The 17,669-nt window shown below is 45.8% G+C and overlaps 1 protein-coding gene across 1 annotated transcript in view; it reads right to left on the bottom strand.

Moving 5' to 3' along the window:
* Positions 1-17,669, bottom strand: part of LOC121282897 (multidrug and toxin extrusion protein 1-like) — a 48,272-nt gene that overhangs the window by 16,129 nt on the left and 14,474 nt on the right. The window contains exons 5-11 of the mRNA XM_041196707.1: positions 16,273-16,315; positions 15,595-15,639; positions 7,349-7,446; positions 7,116-7,213; positions 6,389-6,502; positions 4,192-4,259; positions 278-386 (exon numbers count right to left, since the gene is read on the bottom strand). Of these exons, the coding sequence (XP_041052641.1) occupies positions 278-386; positions 4,192-4,259; positions 6,389-6,502; positions 7,116-7,213; positions 7,349-7,446; positions 15,595-15,639; positions 16,273-16,315 (575 nt within the window). The remainder of the gene's footprint in view (positions 1-277; positions 387-4,191; positions 4,260-6,388; positions 6,503-7,115; positions 7,214-7,348; positions 7,447-15,594; positions 15,640-16,272; positions 16,316-17,669) is intronic.

A 17,669-nucleotide genomic window follows, 5' to 3' on the forward strand; every position in this document is an offset into this window, starting at 1 on the left:
GAATGGCCTACTCGTGCTCCTATTTCTTAAGTTATGTTCTTATGTGACGTATCTCATGTGGCCAAATAACCTGTCAACAATTACTGTCCAGGCTCATTAACAAAGAATGACCAATTGGGAATTTTATGGAGGATGTTGTGACCCAGGAAGTTGTATCCTAATACGGAGTCAAACCCCTCAGGAGGGTTTAAAAGGGGAGAACCTTGGAGAGGTTGTGAGGGACACATTGTTTAAATAACTACAGTTTTAGTCAATGAGCTTAAACTATTGGACTCACCAATGCAACACAGGGCAGCTTTAGCAGAGTTTAGAGCCTGCTCTGGACTACTGGCACCCAGTGCATTACCCACAAGAACAGATGCAGCCACACTGTATCCCAGAGGAACCTGCAGGAGAAAGAAGATAAACACTGTCTCAAATTAATCTCTTACTGAAAGTAACTGCTCCATCAACATAGCTGTGGGTGGATATATCGCCAAACCGAGCATGAAGGTCAGAAGTTCAGTCCCTCCTTTGTGCTGAGTTACCTGATCTCAGTTGGGAAGTGGTTGGTTTTACAATTAACCTCGTTATTCACCACCCCCCAACCCCACCCCCTTCATCACCCTCCGGCTCTCTGGAAGGAATATTATGAATGAAAGTTTCTGTTCCTAATTACATTAATTCCTTCTTTTCCCTCGATCTCTATCCCTGCCACCAAATTGCCTTCTGATACTCAATACAATCCCTTCATGGCATCACCCCTCCCTATCTCAGTATCCTATCTCCAGCTCCATAACCCTCCCAGATCTCTGTGCTCCTCTAATTCTGGCTGGTTTCTCACCCTCGATTTTCATCACTCGAACAGCATGAGGTATGTAAGCAGGTTAGTGAGTGATAGATAGGTGGGAAATGCAGCTTAATACCAAGAAACCTGATGGTAAGTCCATTTTGCAAAATCATCAGTGAAAGTCCTTTATGCTACTATATTACTAATGTCCTTTAGGGAAGGAAATCTGCTGTTCTTACCTGGTCTGGCCTACATGTGACTCCAGACCCACAGCAATGTGGTTGACTCTTAAATGCCCTCTAAACAAGGGCAGTTAGGGGTGGGCAATAAATGCTGGCGTAGACAGCGATGCCCACATCCCATGAATGAATAATAATTTTTAAAAATACTATATGGTCAAATTGTTAACACGTTGGAGGAACTGAGAGGTCTCGGGGTGCTGTACGACAGGAGGACACCTCGGTGGGCTCATGCAGAGAGGCAATATGGGTAGAGCTCCGGAATAGGAAGGGTGCAGTCATAACGTTGGGGGTTTACTATAGGCCTCCCAATTGCTGGCGGGAGATTGAAGAATGGTTATGTAGGCAGATTTTGGAAAGATGTAAAAGCAATAGGGTTGTTGTGGTGGGTGATTTTAACTTTCCCTATATTGACTGGGAATCACTTAGTGCTAGGGGTTTGGATGGTGCAGAATCTGTAAGGTGCATCCAGGAGGGCTTCCTGAGACAATATGTAGATAGTCCAACTAGGGAAGGGGCAATACTGGACCTGGTATTAGGGAATGAACCCGGCCAGGCAGTCGAAGTTTCAGTAGGGGAGCATTTCGGGAAAAGTGACCATAATTCAGTAAGTTTCAAGGTACTGGTGGATAAGGATAACAGGAGTCCTCGGGTTAAGGTGCTTAATTGGGGGAAGGCTAATTATAACAATATTAGGCAGGAACTGAGGAATCTAGACTGGAGGCAAATCAATAACTGACATGTGGGGGGCTTTCAAACGTCAGTTGATAAGAATTCAGTATGTTCCTGCTAGGATGAAGGATAAGCATGGCAAGTTTCAGGAACCTTGGATAACGAAGGATATTGTGAGATTGGTCAAAAAGAAAAGGGAAGCATTCGTAAGGGCAAGAAAGCTGGGAACAGATGAAGGCCTGGAGAAAATAAAGAAAATAGGAAGAAACTTAGCAAAGAGTCAGGAGGGCTAAAGGGGGTCATGAAAAGTCACTGGCAACCAGGATTAAGGAAAATCCCAAGGCCTTTTATACATATGTAAAAAGCAAGAGGGTAGCCAGGGAAAGGGTAAGCCCACTCAGGGATAGAGGTGGGAATCTGTGTGTGGAGCCAGTGGAAATGGGAGAGATACTAAATGAATACTTCTCATCAGTATTCACCAAAGAGAAGGACTTAGCGGTCGATTTGTCTAGGGAAGAGTGTGAAGATAGCCTGGATCATGTTGAGATCAAAAAAGGAGGTGTTAGGCGTCTTGAAGAATATTAAGGTGTATAAGTCCCCAGGGCCAGATGGGATCTACCCCAGAGTACTGAGGGAGGCAAGGGAGGAGATTGCTGGGGCCTTGATAGAAATCTTTGTATCCTCACTGACTACGGGTGAGGTCCCAGAGGACTGGAGAATGGCCAACGTTGTTCCATTGTTTAAGAAGAGTAGCAGGGATAATCCAGGAAATTACAAGCCGGTGAGCCTTAGGTCAGTGGTAGGGAAATTATTGGAGAAGATTCTTCGTGACAGGATTTACTACAAATTGGAAGCAAATGGGCGTATTAGTGAGAGGCAGCATGGTTTTGTGAAGGGGAGGTCGTGTCTCACTAACTTGATCAAGTTTTTTGAGGAAATGACAAATACGATTGATGATGGAAGGGCAGTGGACGTTATATACATGGATTTCAGTTAGGCCTTTGACAAGGTCCCTCATGGCAGTCTGGTACAGAAGGTAAAGTCGCACGGGATCAGAGGTGAGCTGGCAAGATGGATACAGAATTGGCTTGATTGTAGAAGACAGAGGGTAGCAGTGGAAGGGTGCTTTTCTGCATGGAGAGCTGTGACTAGTGGAGTTCCGCAGGGATCAGTGCTGGGACCTTTGCTGTTTGTGGTATACATAAGTGATTTGGAGGAAAATGTAACTGGGTTAATTAGTAAGTTTGCAGATGACACTAAGGTTGGAGGAGTTGCAGATAGTGAAGAAGATTGTCAAAGGATACAATGGGATATAGATCAGTTGGAGACTTGGGTGGAGAAATGGCAGATGGAGTTTAATCTGGACAAATGCGAGATAATGCATTTTGGAAGGTCTAATACAGGCAGGAATTATACAGTAAATGGCAGAACGCTTAAGTGCATCGACGGGCAGAGGGATCTGGGTGTACAGGTCCACAGGTCACTGAAAGGGGCAACGCAGGTGGATAAGGTAGTCAGGAAGGCATATGGCATGCTTGCCTTCATTCGCAGGGGTATTGGGTATAAAAGCTGGGAAGTCATGCTGCAGCTGTATAGAACCTTGGTTAGGCCACACTTGGAATATTGTGTGCAATTCCGGTCACCACATTACCAGAAGGATATGGAGGCATTGGAAAGGGTGCAGAGGAGATTTACCAGGATGCTGCCTGGTCTGGAGGTTAGTAGCTATGAGGAGAGGTTGGAGAAACTTGGATTGTTCTCACTAGTGCGACGGAGATTGAGGGGCGACCTGATAGAAGTTTACAAAATTATGAGTGGCATGGACAGAGTAGATAGTCAGAAGCTTTTTCCCAGGATGGAAGAGTCAATTACTAGGGGACATAGATTTAAGGTGAGAGGAGAAAACTATAGAGGAGATGAGCGGGGCAAGTTTTTTACGCAGAGGGTAGTGAGTGTCTGGAATTCGCCACCAGAGGAGGTGGTGGAAGCAGGTATGATAGTGGTGTTTAAGAGGCAGCTTGACAAATACATGAATAGGATGGGAACAGAGGGATATGGACCCCGGAAGTGCAAAAAGTTTTAGTTGACGGGCAATATGATCGGTGCAGGCTTGGAGGGCCGAAGGGCCTGTTCCTGTGCTGTACTTTTCTTTGTTCTTTGTTCTTTAAAATGAGGGCCTAAAGTGAGAAACGGCCATAAAAAGGCAAATAAGATTTTTACATAAAAGCTGGGGATTGGTGTCCAATTTCTACAAGATATTGGATAGGTCACAACTGAAATATTGCATGCAGTCTGGACACCTCGTATTAGAGCCACAAAAAGGGCATTGCAGGTTCACTGGGATGATGGGAGGAATGAGAGGCTGTAGCTACAAATAACAGCCAAAAAACTTGAGTTTTTTTCCTGATACTAAGAGTGATTTTGTTCCCTCTTATATTAAAATTGTTATTCTTTAGTCAAACACGCATTCGGCATGTAAGTACTGTACTTGTGCAGAATCCTCATGCTTACCCTGTATGTTATGTATATAATATAATCTATGATGGCCTGAGATCCAAGTTGAACTTTATCGATTGTCCCTGTGAACAGGAAAGGAAAATATAGCAATTGAAGCAATTTAAGAGAGGAAAATATAAAAATGGTCTGATAATGCTTTTCCCTCCAATTCCCTCCCCCAGGGGAGGGTGGTGGTGTAGTGACATTGTCACTTGACTAGTAATAGCAGGATAATGCTCTGGGGACCCAGGTTCATATCCCACCCATGGCAGATGGAAAAACCTGGAATTAAAAGTCTAATGATGACCATGAAACCATTTGGTCTCCTTACCTGGTCTGGCCTACATGTGACTCCAGGTCCACAATAATGTGGTTGACTCTTAAATGCCCCCTGAACAAGGGCAATTAGGGATAGGCAACAAATGCTGCCCTAGCTGTGAATGGGGGGAAAAATCCTCCTTCCCTGAGCAGCAGTGTTTGATCTCCAAGTTGTTATCCCCCAGGAGATCAACAACACAGCAAAGTATAAGATAGACCCTCACTCCCTAGTGCCACTGCTAAAAAAAGATAGTTTATTTTGGATCTGTGTGATTTAATACAGGATTTTAGGTGAAGTCTGAGTTGTGATAGAGCAGGAACATGGGATTGAGAGGATGTAGAATCAGAGAATGTTACATCACAGAAGGAGGCCATTCAGCCCATTGTGCCTCTGCTGATTCTTTGATACAGCTGCCCCATATAATCTCTCACAAACTGCAGGGGCAAAATGGGCAATGATATGGCCTCCTAAATATTAAAATTAAAAATTTAAATTGATTGTTCAAAGCCAAAAAAGACAGGATACTCTCCTGAAGGGCCGACTGCTCCAAGCCTGTGTTTGCAAACGCTTCCCCTGCTGACTCCCACCATCCCCAACTCTGTAATGGAGAAGTCAGAACTCCCCTACTCTTCTCTAACTTTGTTCATCTTCATTTAGTATAAAAATTGGTATAATGGTCAACAATGAAATAGAATTGACAATGTAGATCCACACAAATACAATACTTTACAACATTTGCTGAAGGTGAACTCCTTCCTCATACTGATGATGAATAGAACTGAACAAGACTCTCTGTGTCAAATATCCATTGTGTCGTTACGCAGTGCCTTAGCTCGGTGTCCCCGGCGTTCCTTGTATTTTTTTGACTCAAAGGCTTTTGGGTTCTCAAATAAGCTTTTCAAAATCAGCAAATCATGAATGAAACTCCCTTCACATTCCGTATGTTACAGCACAGACAATAACAACTTACATTCATAAAGCACACTTAACATAGTGAAACGTCCCAGGTTCAACAAGGGTATTGTTAACAAAATTTTTTTTTCGCACCGGGTCACTGAAGGCAATGTCAGGAGAGATAACTAAAAGCCTGGCAAAAGGGCATCTTAAAGGAGGAGGGAGGAGGAGACTTTAAGGAGGAAATTCCAGATGTTAGGGCTGAGCCCATTGAAGCATGGACATCAGTGATGGAGCAACTAATATCAGGGATGCATAAGAAGCCAGATACGGAGGAGCTCAGAGATTACAAAGGATCATGGGACTGGAGGAGGTTAAACTGATAGGGCGCAGTGAGGAATTGGAGGGGCCTGAAGGCTTTAAACACTTCAATGGTTGTAAAAGACTTTGGGACATCCTGAGGTTATGAAAGATTCTGGATGGATGTAAGTCTTTCTTTGTGAGTCTGACATATACCCACAGGCCATCGGGACAGAGTGGGACTCGCTGTCTCCTCTAAACTGCTACACAAAATAAACAGGGAAGGTAGTGAAGCCAATGAGTATCTGGTTAAATTGTTGTTTTATTTTGGGGAAAGGTCCTCCTCAGGAATCTGGTTCAGCTCCAAGTGCCATTGCTTTTGAGAAGTTTCACAATCTGGATCCTTGGGGGGGGTAACTGGAGATTAGAATTTGCTGGAAGATGGTTTCTCTTCTTTCAGGAATTGGCTCTCGACTGTTTCCCAATCCCAGTCAAAGTAAAATTCTCCCTCACTCATTTCATATTGTGTGTGTTAGTGAACCCTTGTAAACCTCACTGCCCTCAGGGGGAAGATTCGCCTTGCTTCTCTCCTTCCAGAGTGTCGATTTGCTCCACATTTTAGTGACGGATATATGTCACTGTCTCACCCACTTCACAATAATGGAAGGTTTTTTTTAAGCAGTGAAGTTGTTTATTTACCTACAAGTAAAGTTCCAGTCTGAAACACTGACCATTCAATACATATCATAAACATGCTAGGAATTGCCAACCGTGTAAAATGGCCCCACTCTTGCAGGCAGTCAGTAGACCATCCTACATAAAGAAAATGGAGTTAGTAACACAGTATGAAGTAGGGCGAGAGAAAATCATTTGTAACATCCAGGTCATGTCAGCATTCAAGTTGACTCTGGGCTTATCTCTATGGGCAGACTTCTGCCCTCATCAGGCGGGCTCTCTGGGGGTGAGTGGGAGCGATCGGGAAGCTGACCGCAGCCCGTGATCGGGCCACGGCCGCGATTTCACGCTGACTGGCCAATTGAGGCCCGGCCAGCGTGAAATGCGCGCTACAGCACTGAGCGCTGCCTGTGTTGGGGGCGGGCGGAGGGCGAGCGCGCAAGTTTTAATTTAAATTCGATTGGCACTTCAATGGTCTTAATAGGCCTGTTAATTGTCCGTGGGCTCGCTGCCGACTCCCGCGTGCACCCACCAACCGAAATATCGTACGAGTGCGCAATGACTTCGGGATGCTCGCCCGATGTCACCGCTCGTTCGAGTCGGGCGCACACCCGCCTGATGAGCAGAAAATTCTGCCCTATGTATTTGCCTTGTTAAATACATCCCATGTTAAACAGGGTGCACAACGAGGCTCCAAACTGGATATTGTCCATTTCACATCAAAGTGTAAATTACCCTCCCTGAAACTTACCTGCCCAGGTCTTAACATGCAACTTTTTCCATCGAATGTACACAAACAGGAGAATAGCCTGACAGTACTGAGAGAGAACATTAGCAGCAGCCGAGCCTCTGAGGAACAAGTTCACATATTAAAGGCAGCTTCAAATAAAGATCAGCTCATTGTTCACTGAAAGATTAATTGATCAGGACTGAGATTCGAATATATATTTGACATTTACATTTTTATATTTATTTGCTACTTACGGCATTCCCAGCTTCAGCACAAAGAGGAAGAGATAATTGGTGACAGCGTTGAGGATGTTGGCTATGAGACCAGTGAAAAGCTGAGGCATGATGATCCCCTGAGGTGGGAACAAAACAATAAAGTCATTCCTGGAATTGCCCTTCAATAAACCGACAGGGTGTCGGGTATGGTGCCCAGATAGCCAGGATAAAGGATGGGCGGAATCTCCCGGTCCTGCCAACAGCAGCAAGTGTGGTGGGCAGGGGATCGTAATTTGGCATGAGGCCAAAAACCTGTTTCCCAACCTCAGGACGAACTGTAGGAATTTTGTTCTCAGGACGTGCAAGGTGGGTTGAGCTTCCTGACGAACAACGCTGGGAAGGCCTTTCGCATGAGCATCTCATGCATGCCCATTAAGAGGCACCTCACCGCAATTATTTCCCCTTCCAAATTAAGTTCCCTGCCGGCGAGAATTTAGATTGTTCAGTTTTACAACTGTATATATGCACCAGGCGAGCTTCACTTCTTGCACGACTTTGAGGTCAGCAGATGCCGCTTTCGCCTTCTTGGAGGCCGCTCAGAACTTCATTCATGCCGAGTGCTGCCATCGAAAGCTGTGCCAAGTTGGACACAGGAAGCAGGACCAGCTGGGAAGAGGAGAAGGGCGGAGCGGAGGTAGGACCAGCGGGGAAGGGTGGGAGGCTGATCAGGAAAGGAAGACGGACTGTCCGGGGGAGGGAGGGAGGCTATCTGGAGAAGGAAGACAGAGTGTGTGGGGCATGTTTAGAGGGGTGTCTGGGGAAGGAAGCTAAGCTCCCCCAGGCATGTCAAGGCAAATGCTGCACGTTTGTGCTTGTTTCCCAGGGAGCTCTCATGTTACATATGTTCTGAGCCACTCCCAGGCCTCAAGGATTGGAGGGTTGGCTCCTCAGGGACAAGGGATACCTCTAAAAGACGTGGCTGATGGCATCAGTTTGCTGTTCGCAGAGTGCTGCTGAGAGGAGCTACAGTGGTGCACATGCCTCTGCCAGGTTCCTGGTTGAGTAGATGATAGGCCCCATACAGATGAAGTTCAGATGTTTGGGGCGCTCAGGCAGGGTTCTCCAAGATTCACCACAGAGTGTGTCCCGGGTCATCATTGTGTTCTGCAGCCTGCGCAACCTAGCACTATAAGGGGGAGATATCTTGCCTGAGGGAGACATGGAGGAATGAGATATCTCCTCTGACGAGAAGGACGGTGAAGGGAATGGAGCTGACAAGGGTTAGGGTGTTGCCAAGCCACATGCAGAGGTCATAGTAGGAGTATGGCATAGCAGAGAGGCTGTGCCAATCTAATAGCTACTAGATTCCAGGCAGAGTAAGCTGTTGACACATTTGTTGAACCGTTTGGTTTTCTATCCTCTGCTGGCTGGGAGGCCCCAGCATCTTTTTGGTTACAGTCATTATTTTTCTCTAATTTATCTTTATTTATGATAGCCAACTTAAATTGCACGAGTTACCGTCATGCCTACTGTTGGTTTGATCCTTTGCATGTGCCAAACTATGCGAAACTGCAGAGCCCTGGCACTAAATGCATGTACTAGAGCCTGCACAGCACTCTGTTCTACCGCAGCCTCAGGCACCTGTAAATAGAATTGTAATTTCACCTATGGTCTCACAAAGTCCATGCACCACGCAACTTGGGAGCAATATCAAATCTAACCTCACCAGGGATGCACTCATGTCACTCACACCTGCTCCCAAAGGGGGGCTGACTTGGCCCAGGTCTTTCAGCCAGAATCCGATCGATGGGTCCACTGCGAGGACCAGCAGGAGAACACCATTTGGCACCTTGAAATCGCTTCTTCATACATATTGTTGAGGGAAGATCGTGTTCCTGCTCCCCGATCACCACCCGCCCAGAGTGAACCCATATCCCTTGACATCTTTATCATGCCAAAAGTTTTCGAAGTAACTCTGGATTCCACTCACTGAGACCACCTCACCCACACTATGGGTTGCTGAGGTGCAATCACTCCAGACCCTCCAATCAGAGAGACTCCTGCAAGTGTCATTCCAAATGGCTTTGGCATTAGTGCAAGACCATGATCTGTCATTGTGGACACCCCAGCCAAGATAAACTTCATTATTCTTTCCTGCATGGACCATGCAGAGGTCTGTTAGAGCTGCTGATACTTCACTTGGATGGCCTCACTGTCCTTGGCACGGTCCAGCACACAGGCCCATTCTACTCTCTCACCTCATGGGCTAAAACCCAGGTCCTTCATTGATGTCCAATGCACTTTGTTTGCTAACCCTCTATGTGAGTCACCCTTGGTAAGGAGATGAGCATGACACACAAATCTCCATGTGAGGTCTGACAAAGGCTTCAGGCAACTACACACACACACCTCTTAAATCCTACACTCAAATCCCTCTTGCAGTCAAGGCTAATGTGCTTGTAGCCTCCTTACTTGCTGCCGTCACCGGCATGTTAGCTCAAAATGACAAATCACCAAAGGAAGGCCATTAATGGTTGGACATGCCCACCACAGCTTCCTCCAGGCATGTAGGGCATCCTCTGGTTTTCTACAGTTAAAAAGACGGTGTAGAGCTTCACTCTCTCAGCTCTGAAACTGCATCTACAGTTGTCTTTGCTACTCACATAGCAAACTTAACACCCCTCGAGTACTCATGTTATCCACTCACAACTGGCATTAGGGCAACAGCAGCTGGAGCAGCAATGACCTCAACGAACACATTTTCAGAGGTCAGAACATGCTGAGTTGCCAGTAATGGCTTGCACGAGGAGTGGCTAACAGCACACTCACAACTGATAGCCAGTGCTTAATCATGCATGTGGGATTTTTGAGTAATCACTAAATTGATATTATGGGAGAACTGAATCTACGGGAGTTCATGATCGGATTCTGATCAAGGCCCATATTCCAGACCCTTTAATGCCCGCGGCCATTGAAGCAACTCACAGCAAGAGGGAATCCAGGAGACTTCGAAACAGTCAAAGAGAACATATGTTCATAAGTGTACAAACTATGCACAATGAGTGTACACTGTGCCACCTGTGTGCCTTGAATACTTCTTAATTTTTCTTACCCTGTCACTACTTCTAGAAACAATTATTTGGGATAGAATTAGTAGCCACATGGAAAAATGTGGGTTGATTAGGAAGAGCCAGCATGGATTTCTAAAGGGGAAATCGTGTTTAAGTAACTTGCTGGAGGTTTTTGAAGCTGTAACAGAGAGGGTTGATGAGGGTAATGCTGTTGATGCGGTGTACATGGACCTTCAAAAGGCATTTGATATAGTGCCAACAGACTTGTGAGAAAAATTATAGCTCATGGAATTAAAGGGGCAGTAGGAACATGGATAAAGAATTGGCTGAGTAATAGGAAACAGAGGGTAATGGTCAATGGACATTTTTTGGGCTGGAGGAAGGTTTGTGGTGGAGTTCTTTAGGCATTGGTATTGGGACCCTTGCTTTTCCTGATATATATTAATGATCTAGACCTTGGTGCGCAGGGCATAATTTCAAAATTTGCAGATGACACGAAACTTGGAAGCATTGTAAACTGTGAGGAGGACAATATAGAACTTCAAAAAGACATAGACAGGTTGGAGTAGGCAGATAGGTGGTAGATGAAGTTCAATGTGGAGAAATGCAAGCTGATGTATTTTGGTAGGAAGAACATGGAGAGACAATATAAAATAAGGGGTACAATTCTTAAGGGAGCAGTGGGACCTGGGTATTTATGTGCATAGATCATCGAAGATGGCAGGACAGCTGGAGAGAGCAGCTAGTAAAGCATACAGTATCCTGGGCTTTATTAATAGGGGAATAGAGTACAAGAGCAAGGAGGTATGATTATCTTATATTCTACACTAGTTAGACTTCAGCTGGAGTATTGTGTACAGTTCTGGCCGCCACACTATAGGGTGGATGTGAATGCACTGGAGAGAGTGCAGAAGAGGTTTACACGATTGATTCCAGGGATGAGAAACTTCAGTTATGAAGATAGATTGGAGAGAAGAAGGCTAAGAGGAGTTTTGATAGAGGTGTTCAAAGTCATGAGGGGGCTGGATAGAATAGATAGGGAGAAACTTTTCCCGCTCATAAAAGGATTGAGAATGAGAGGGCACAGATTCAAAGTGATTTGCAAAAGAAGCAAATGTGATGTGAGAAAAAACTGCTTCACACAGCGAGTGGTTCGGGTCTGGAATGCACTGCCTGGAAGTGTGGTGGAGGCAGGTTCAATTGAGGCATTAATTCAAGGGGACATTAGATGATTATTTGAATAGAAACAATGTGTAAGGGTACGGGGAAAAGGCAGGAGAATGGCACTAAGTCATAATGCTCATTTAGAGAGTTGATGCAGACACGATGGGCTGAATGGCCTCCTTCTGCACCCTAATAATTCTGTAGCCCTGTGATCCTGTCGAGGTGCAGGCCTGCATCCACAATTGAGGTGGAAGCAGCCTGCTGATTGCTGTGCCCTGTTGATTGTGAGGACTTTGGCAGCCGCTCACTGGTAGCGTAAGGCCTCGAGGACCCTGATTTACTAAGGGTTTCCTGCTCAGACACTGATGCATCCTCCTCAGCCTGACCTGTTGGAGGTGATGGGGTCACTGGCAGAGCAGAGGTGGAGCGGCAGCACACCCTTGGAGTGTACTGGGATAAATCCCCCGGAATGCCTGGCTGGCGCTCCTTCACGCTGTGGGTGCAGGATGGCATTTCCCTGGCTCCTCGAGGCGAAGGGGCGCCTGGAGGGAGGTCATGGTGCCCTGTCCCCATCTCAACCAGCCACTGCTGCACTGCACCAATGCCTAGAGCGATGGAGTGCAGGTCCGAGTGCATATTTGGCAGCCACTGTACGATTTGCTGGACCTGGGTTTCCAAGGCGCCTGCCACCCTCTCCATGGACACAGAAAAGCTCTCGTACGATGGAGCCACAACAGCAGACAGAACATGGATGGAGTCCTCCAGCCTTTGATCCAGTCTGCGCATGGCACCCGGCATCTCTGCCTGACGTTGCCCTGTCTGTCTCTGCATCTCCGTCCGGTCTCTTAGGGCCGAGTCCAGAGACTTGTCATCTGCTTGAGACTCAGCAGTGGCCTAGCCTCCAGCAGTCCTCCAGCGTCAGAGACCTTGGCTGTTACTGTCTCTGCCAGCTGCGGACCAGTGCACTCATCAGATTGTGACCCCAGGCTTGCTCTAGAACTTGGACCCATCAAGGCGAGTGTATCTGCACTGGCGGAGGGTGCAGCTGAACACCGTGATGGTGCATCCGCTAAGGATTCTGAGGCATCCTCCTCAGAGGTGGGTTTGGGTCTGGGCCCATGGCTGGCCGGGGTTGCAGTGCTCCCCATTTGTGGCTGGTAACTGAAATAGAGAAAAGAAAGATTTAATGATTGACTAAAAAGGCTCGCGCATTAAAGACACCTCCCAGTCAGTGGGCATGACTGGCAGCTGCAGACTGGGGGTGTCCTCACTAACTTCCTGTGAAAGTCCTATCTCACCTTCAACACAGGCATGGTCCTGCTCCTCCCCAGCTAACTTGTCTGCCATCTCCTCATACTGGTTCAGGACTTTAATGTCAGCCATTCCCTTCTGCTCTTGGCCCATTCATGCTTGTTTTGGGCATTCTCCTCCTGCAGAAAGATAGAAGGATGGATTGTGATCCCAATGGTTGCATGAGCAGTTCAGGAGCATGCATGCCAATGGCAGCTGACGAGCCGTCCCTGCTAAGGGATTAAGAAGCCATTTGTCCTGCAACTGATATAAGATTGAGAACATGAAGAGTGGCTGGCACACAATCAGTGCAGGTGTCCCGTCTGCTGGCGAGTGCTGCAACCCAAACTCCTGTGTGACATCCCTCTGCACTCGCACACTTAGACTGCCTGATGCCCTGATCAGAGTGTCAGTTTGCAGTGAGTACAAGGTGCACTTACCCTGACAGAGTGCCGCAGATCATTCATTCTCTTCCTAAACTGCTGGGTGGACCCCATTCGCTGTGACCTCTGTCCAGGCTACCATGGGCAGACAGGAGGCGTCCTGTTGTCATCTCAGGGAAACATCAGCTCCTACCTTTCCAGCATGGCCTGGGGGAGAGTCTCCAATGAGGCACCGCTGTACCATGGGGCCACAGCTTTCATGGACATGTTTGTTCACACAGATCCAGAGCTCCTGGCCTGCAATGAGTGAATGGCTGTCCGGGTGCCCTTTAACCACGGCACCCCGACCTTTGACCCCGTGAGGTAATGGTGGGTACGGTGACTTATGGCCCACCCCTTTCACACGATTCACCATGGTCCTCACAGATGAGAGGTAAATGAGATGAATAGCGCAAGATGGTGTGCGTTTAACCATCCCACCCACCAATGGGAATCACTCCCACTTCTGCACCTGCCACCAAATTTAGACTTCAGAGTGGAAGATTCCGCCCTGTGCAACTGCTAACTCAATGTCCATGTTTGGGGTACAATGTGCCCCTGATCTAGGAGGAGCACTTTTCCCTCACTTGGATCAGGTTTATTGCTGGAATTTCTCTGATTGTAGGTGTGGTTGACGTGCCCACATTTGCAGTTAGATCATCAAATTCAAATTCCCTGTGCTCCAGGGAGCTGCACTATTTATCATGGTGCAGAGTGCAGGAGATTTGAATATGCTGGCTTATCCAACAGCCTGCTATCTTTCTGATAGGCAACTCATTCAATTATTTCCCTGATTCTGACATTCCACGCTCTCTGTGTTGGATTTAACAATGGAACAATCAACAAATAACTAAATGTATGGGTTTCTCCTTTGATATCTTGCTCTATAATGTGTGTGGATGTGTGTACACAATGCTTATGAGGCCACTACTACCCAGGAGCATAACGAGGCAGCCATATCATCACTGTGGCTACGATGCAGGTTGGATACTGAGTACTCTGCAGTGAGTGACTCATCTTGTAAACCCTTAGAGTTTCTCTACCATCTGAAAATGATGGATCTAGTGGAATGCTGACCACTCACCTGGTCAGAAATAACTTCATCATAACTGCTTGACTTGTTTAATTGGTTTCCCTAGACAAAGTCTCTACCGCCTCTACCAATGTGGCTCTGGCTGCAGTATCTACTGCTTACAGGATGTACTGCAGATTCTCACCGAGTTTACATTTGACAGTACATCTCCCCACCAAACCATTTACCACCAAAAAACTACCAGAACAACAAAGTCATGGGAACTCTATCTTGTGCAGGTTCCCTCCTGTCCCCCATCCTGATTTGAGCCAGTGTAGCTGCTCCTACATTGTGCTGGGTGAAAATCCTAGAATTCCTTGCCTAACAGCAGTTGGTGTTCACCAGCCTATATGAACTGCAGTGGTCCACATAGGCTCACCATCACCATCTCATCATAAATAAGGATGAACAATAAACAATAATGAGTTCTGTTGAAGGGTCATGAGGACTCGAAATGTCAACTTTGTTCTTCTCTTCCAATGCTGCCAGACCTGCTGAGTTTTTCCAGGTAATTCTGTTTTTGTTTTGAACAATAAATGTGGCTTTGCCAGCACTGCCCACAAACTGAGGACAGACTGAAAGAAGGCAGGACATCGTCCCACTGGGGGAATTGAGAATCAAAATGCGAACACTAAGGTGCTGCCTCCTAGCATTTGGCTGGAGAGCAATAGACTGACATTAAAAACAAAAAGACGCTATGGTAATTTTCACATTCACAGTCTGGGCGATAATGCCCACTGTAGAAGCCACCCGATTTTATGCCTTTGATTTCAGTGACATGAAAATTGGACGAGTTTTACATTAGCGATCGACTCCACCCGATTACTGACCAGGCATTGAAGGGGGAAATGATCCCCACTTGATCCCTTTGGGCTGAGAAACTAGTTTCATTTCTTTAGTCACAAGGAATAGTTGAGATGAAATGACATATTTAGGGGGAAACTAGATAAACACACTAGGGAGAAAGGAAGGGGAGGATATGTTGATCAGGTTAGTTGGGATAGGGTGGGAGGAGGGTCGTGTGGAGCACTAACACCAGCATGGATTTATTGGGCAGAATGGCCTGTTTCTGCGCTGTTAATACTATATAATACTCTATGATTGTGGCAACATCTTCCAAATTAGTTCCTGAAATATTATGAATCTTCTCCCTGTTTGCGATTGATCATCGAAATAAGCAATATGAAACTGATGACTCCCAGATATATCTCACTGCGATAATTATTGAAGTAATTGCATGCACGCTTCAAAATTCAGTTACTTTACCTGATTTTGAAGGTATCTGATCTCCAACAGATAAAGAAATGTTGCCTAAGAAAGAATATTGAAAATAATTAGCAGCAGACCGCGTACCGATCACTATTGAAATAGAAAAGAAAGTTACATTCAGACATTCTTTCAAAGTTTCAGCCGGACCTGTCTTGGGATTCTGTTCAACCTGACTGTAGCCTATTTACATGGGTCCTGCATGGTTAATGCTGTAGCTGCCTAGATCTTGAAAATGCTGCTTTACTGTGCTAGCCATTTCTCAGTTCACAGCTCTCTGAGGTCAGAGTCAGAAGATTGTGGGTTCAAATCCCACTGTGGAGAAATCTAGTCTGGTGCTTATGCCGTGTGACTGAGGACAGTGCTGGTAAAAGGGAATTGACTTGAACTGTTAACTCAGTTTCTCTCTCCACAGATACTGCCTGACATGCTGAGCACTTTCTGCTTCTATTTCAAATTCCAGTGTCTGCCATATTTTGCTTTTACGTCATCTTGCTAAATATGGCTGAATAAATGCTGAAATTACCCAGTTAGTGACAGGGAGATATAATTTGTGAATTTGCTGAGCTCCAACTTTCAAGTAATGACTAAGTTCAGTTTGTGCGCGTGTGTGTCTGTGCGTGTGTCTTTGTGTTGCGTGTATGTGTTAGACTGCGTTAGTGTTAATTAATTACTTACGGGGAGGCCAGGAATAAATATCTGCACATAGCGTTGTGCCAACCTGTAAGAAAAGTTGAAAATGTTGTTAATAGGAAAACCATAGAAGATCACCATCTATAACAAAAGGCAAGCTCAAGCTGCAGTAGCAAAGTCATGCAGCGCAGTGAAGTACCAACATGCGGTGCCTTGGCACTGAAGGTAGGAAGTTCAACCTGGTACACACCAGTCACAGCCAGGATTCTTTGCGAGACACAGTAAAAGAGGGAAAACAAGGTATGGAGAGGTTACCCCAGGAAACTCTGAAGTTTTACGAACGTCCGAACTTGGGGTGTGACATTCCTTCATCCCTTGCTGCATAGGGTGGAAACAGGTTCAATAGTGACCTTCAGAAGGGTGTTGGACAAATGCTTGAAAAGGAAAAATTACAGGGATACCTGGATAGATGCTGAGTGAGATTAACTAGAATGCTTCTTGAAAGATCCAACACAGACTTCATGGCTCGAATTCCGTCCTTCTGTGCTCTGCTACCCTGATTCTATTTATTTTCCAAAGAACCAACAAGCAGTTGTTCCGGTGTTTAAACCAAATTGTATCAAACTCCCAATAAGACACGAGTTTGAATCACAGGAGCACTCAGTCTCACTTTCTCAGTTTTCAGTCGGGCAGTTCCATGTGGCTGCAAAGGATTCTGGGGAGTAAAAATTGACTCAGTTTGACTAAACCTCCCCTCCAGACAGCCTGTTACACAGTGACACTGACTGAGTTTGTGGGGAGGATGGATGGATTGATAGAGGAACTCTCCCGAAATCCTCAGAACTCCCAGGGCCGAAGTCTATTTTGTTCAGTTAAAAAGAAAGACTTGCATTTATGTAACACATTTCACAGCAACCGAATGTCGCAAAGTACTTTATAACAAATGAAGTACTTTTGATTTGTAGTCATTGCTGTGATGTAGGAAATGCAGCAGCCAACTTGCACTGAGTGAACTCCCATTTGCAGCAATGTGATAATAACCAGATAATCAGGGGCTTTCTTCTGTTGTTGATTGAGGGATAAATATTGGCAAGGACACCAGAGATAACACCCCTTTGAAATAATGCCATGGGATCTTTTTGCAACCCGAGCAGGCAGATGAGACCTCGGTTTAACATTTCATGCAAAAGGCAGCACCTCCAACAGTGCAGTGTTCCCTCAGTACTGCATTAGAGTGTGAAGGAATGCTGCCTGAAATATAAAGCTTTAAGATAATCCATCTATAACTAAGGAGCTATAAGATTAAAAAGAGTGATTCTCGTATGAAGTAGGGATTAAAAATTAAAATCAGTTCAAATTAAAAGCAAAGTTTACCTGCAGGACAAAGGGTGAAGAGTTAAAAAAATTATAAACATGCCTAGACATAATTGTGTGCTCAAGGC

This window comes from Carcharodon carcharias, chromosome 10 (assembly GCF_017639515.1).
Source record: "Carcharodon carcharias isolate sCarCar2 chromosome 10, sCarCar2.pri, whole genome shotgun sequence".
Lineage (NCBI taxonomy): Eukaryota > Metazoa > Chordata > Chondrichthyes > Lamniformes > Lamnidae > Carcharodon > Carcharodon carcharias.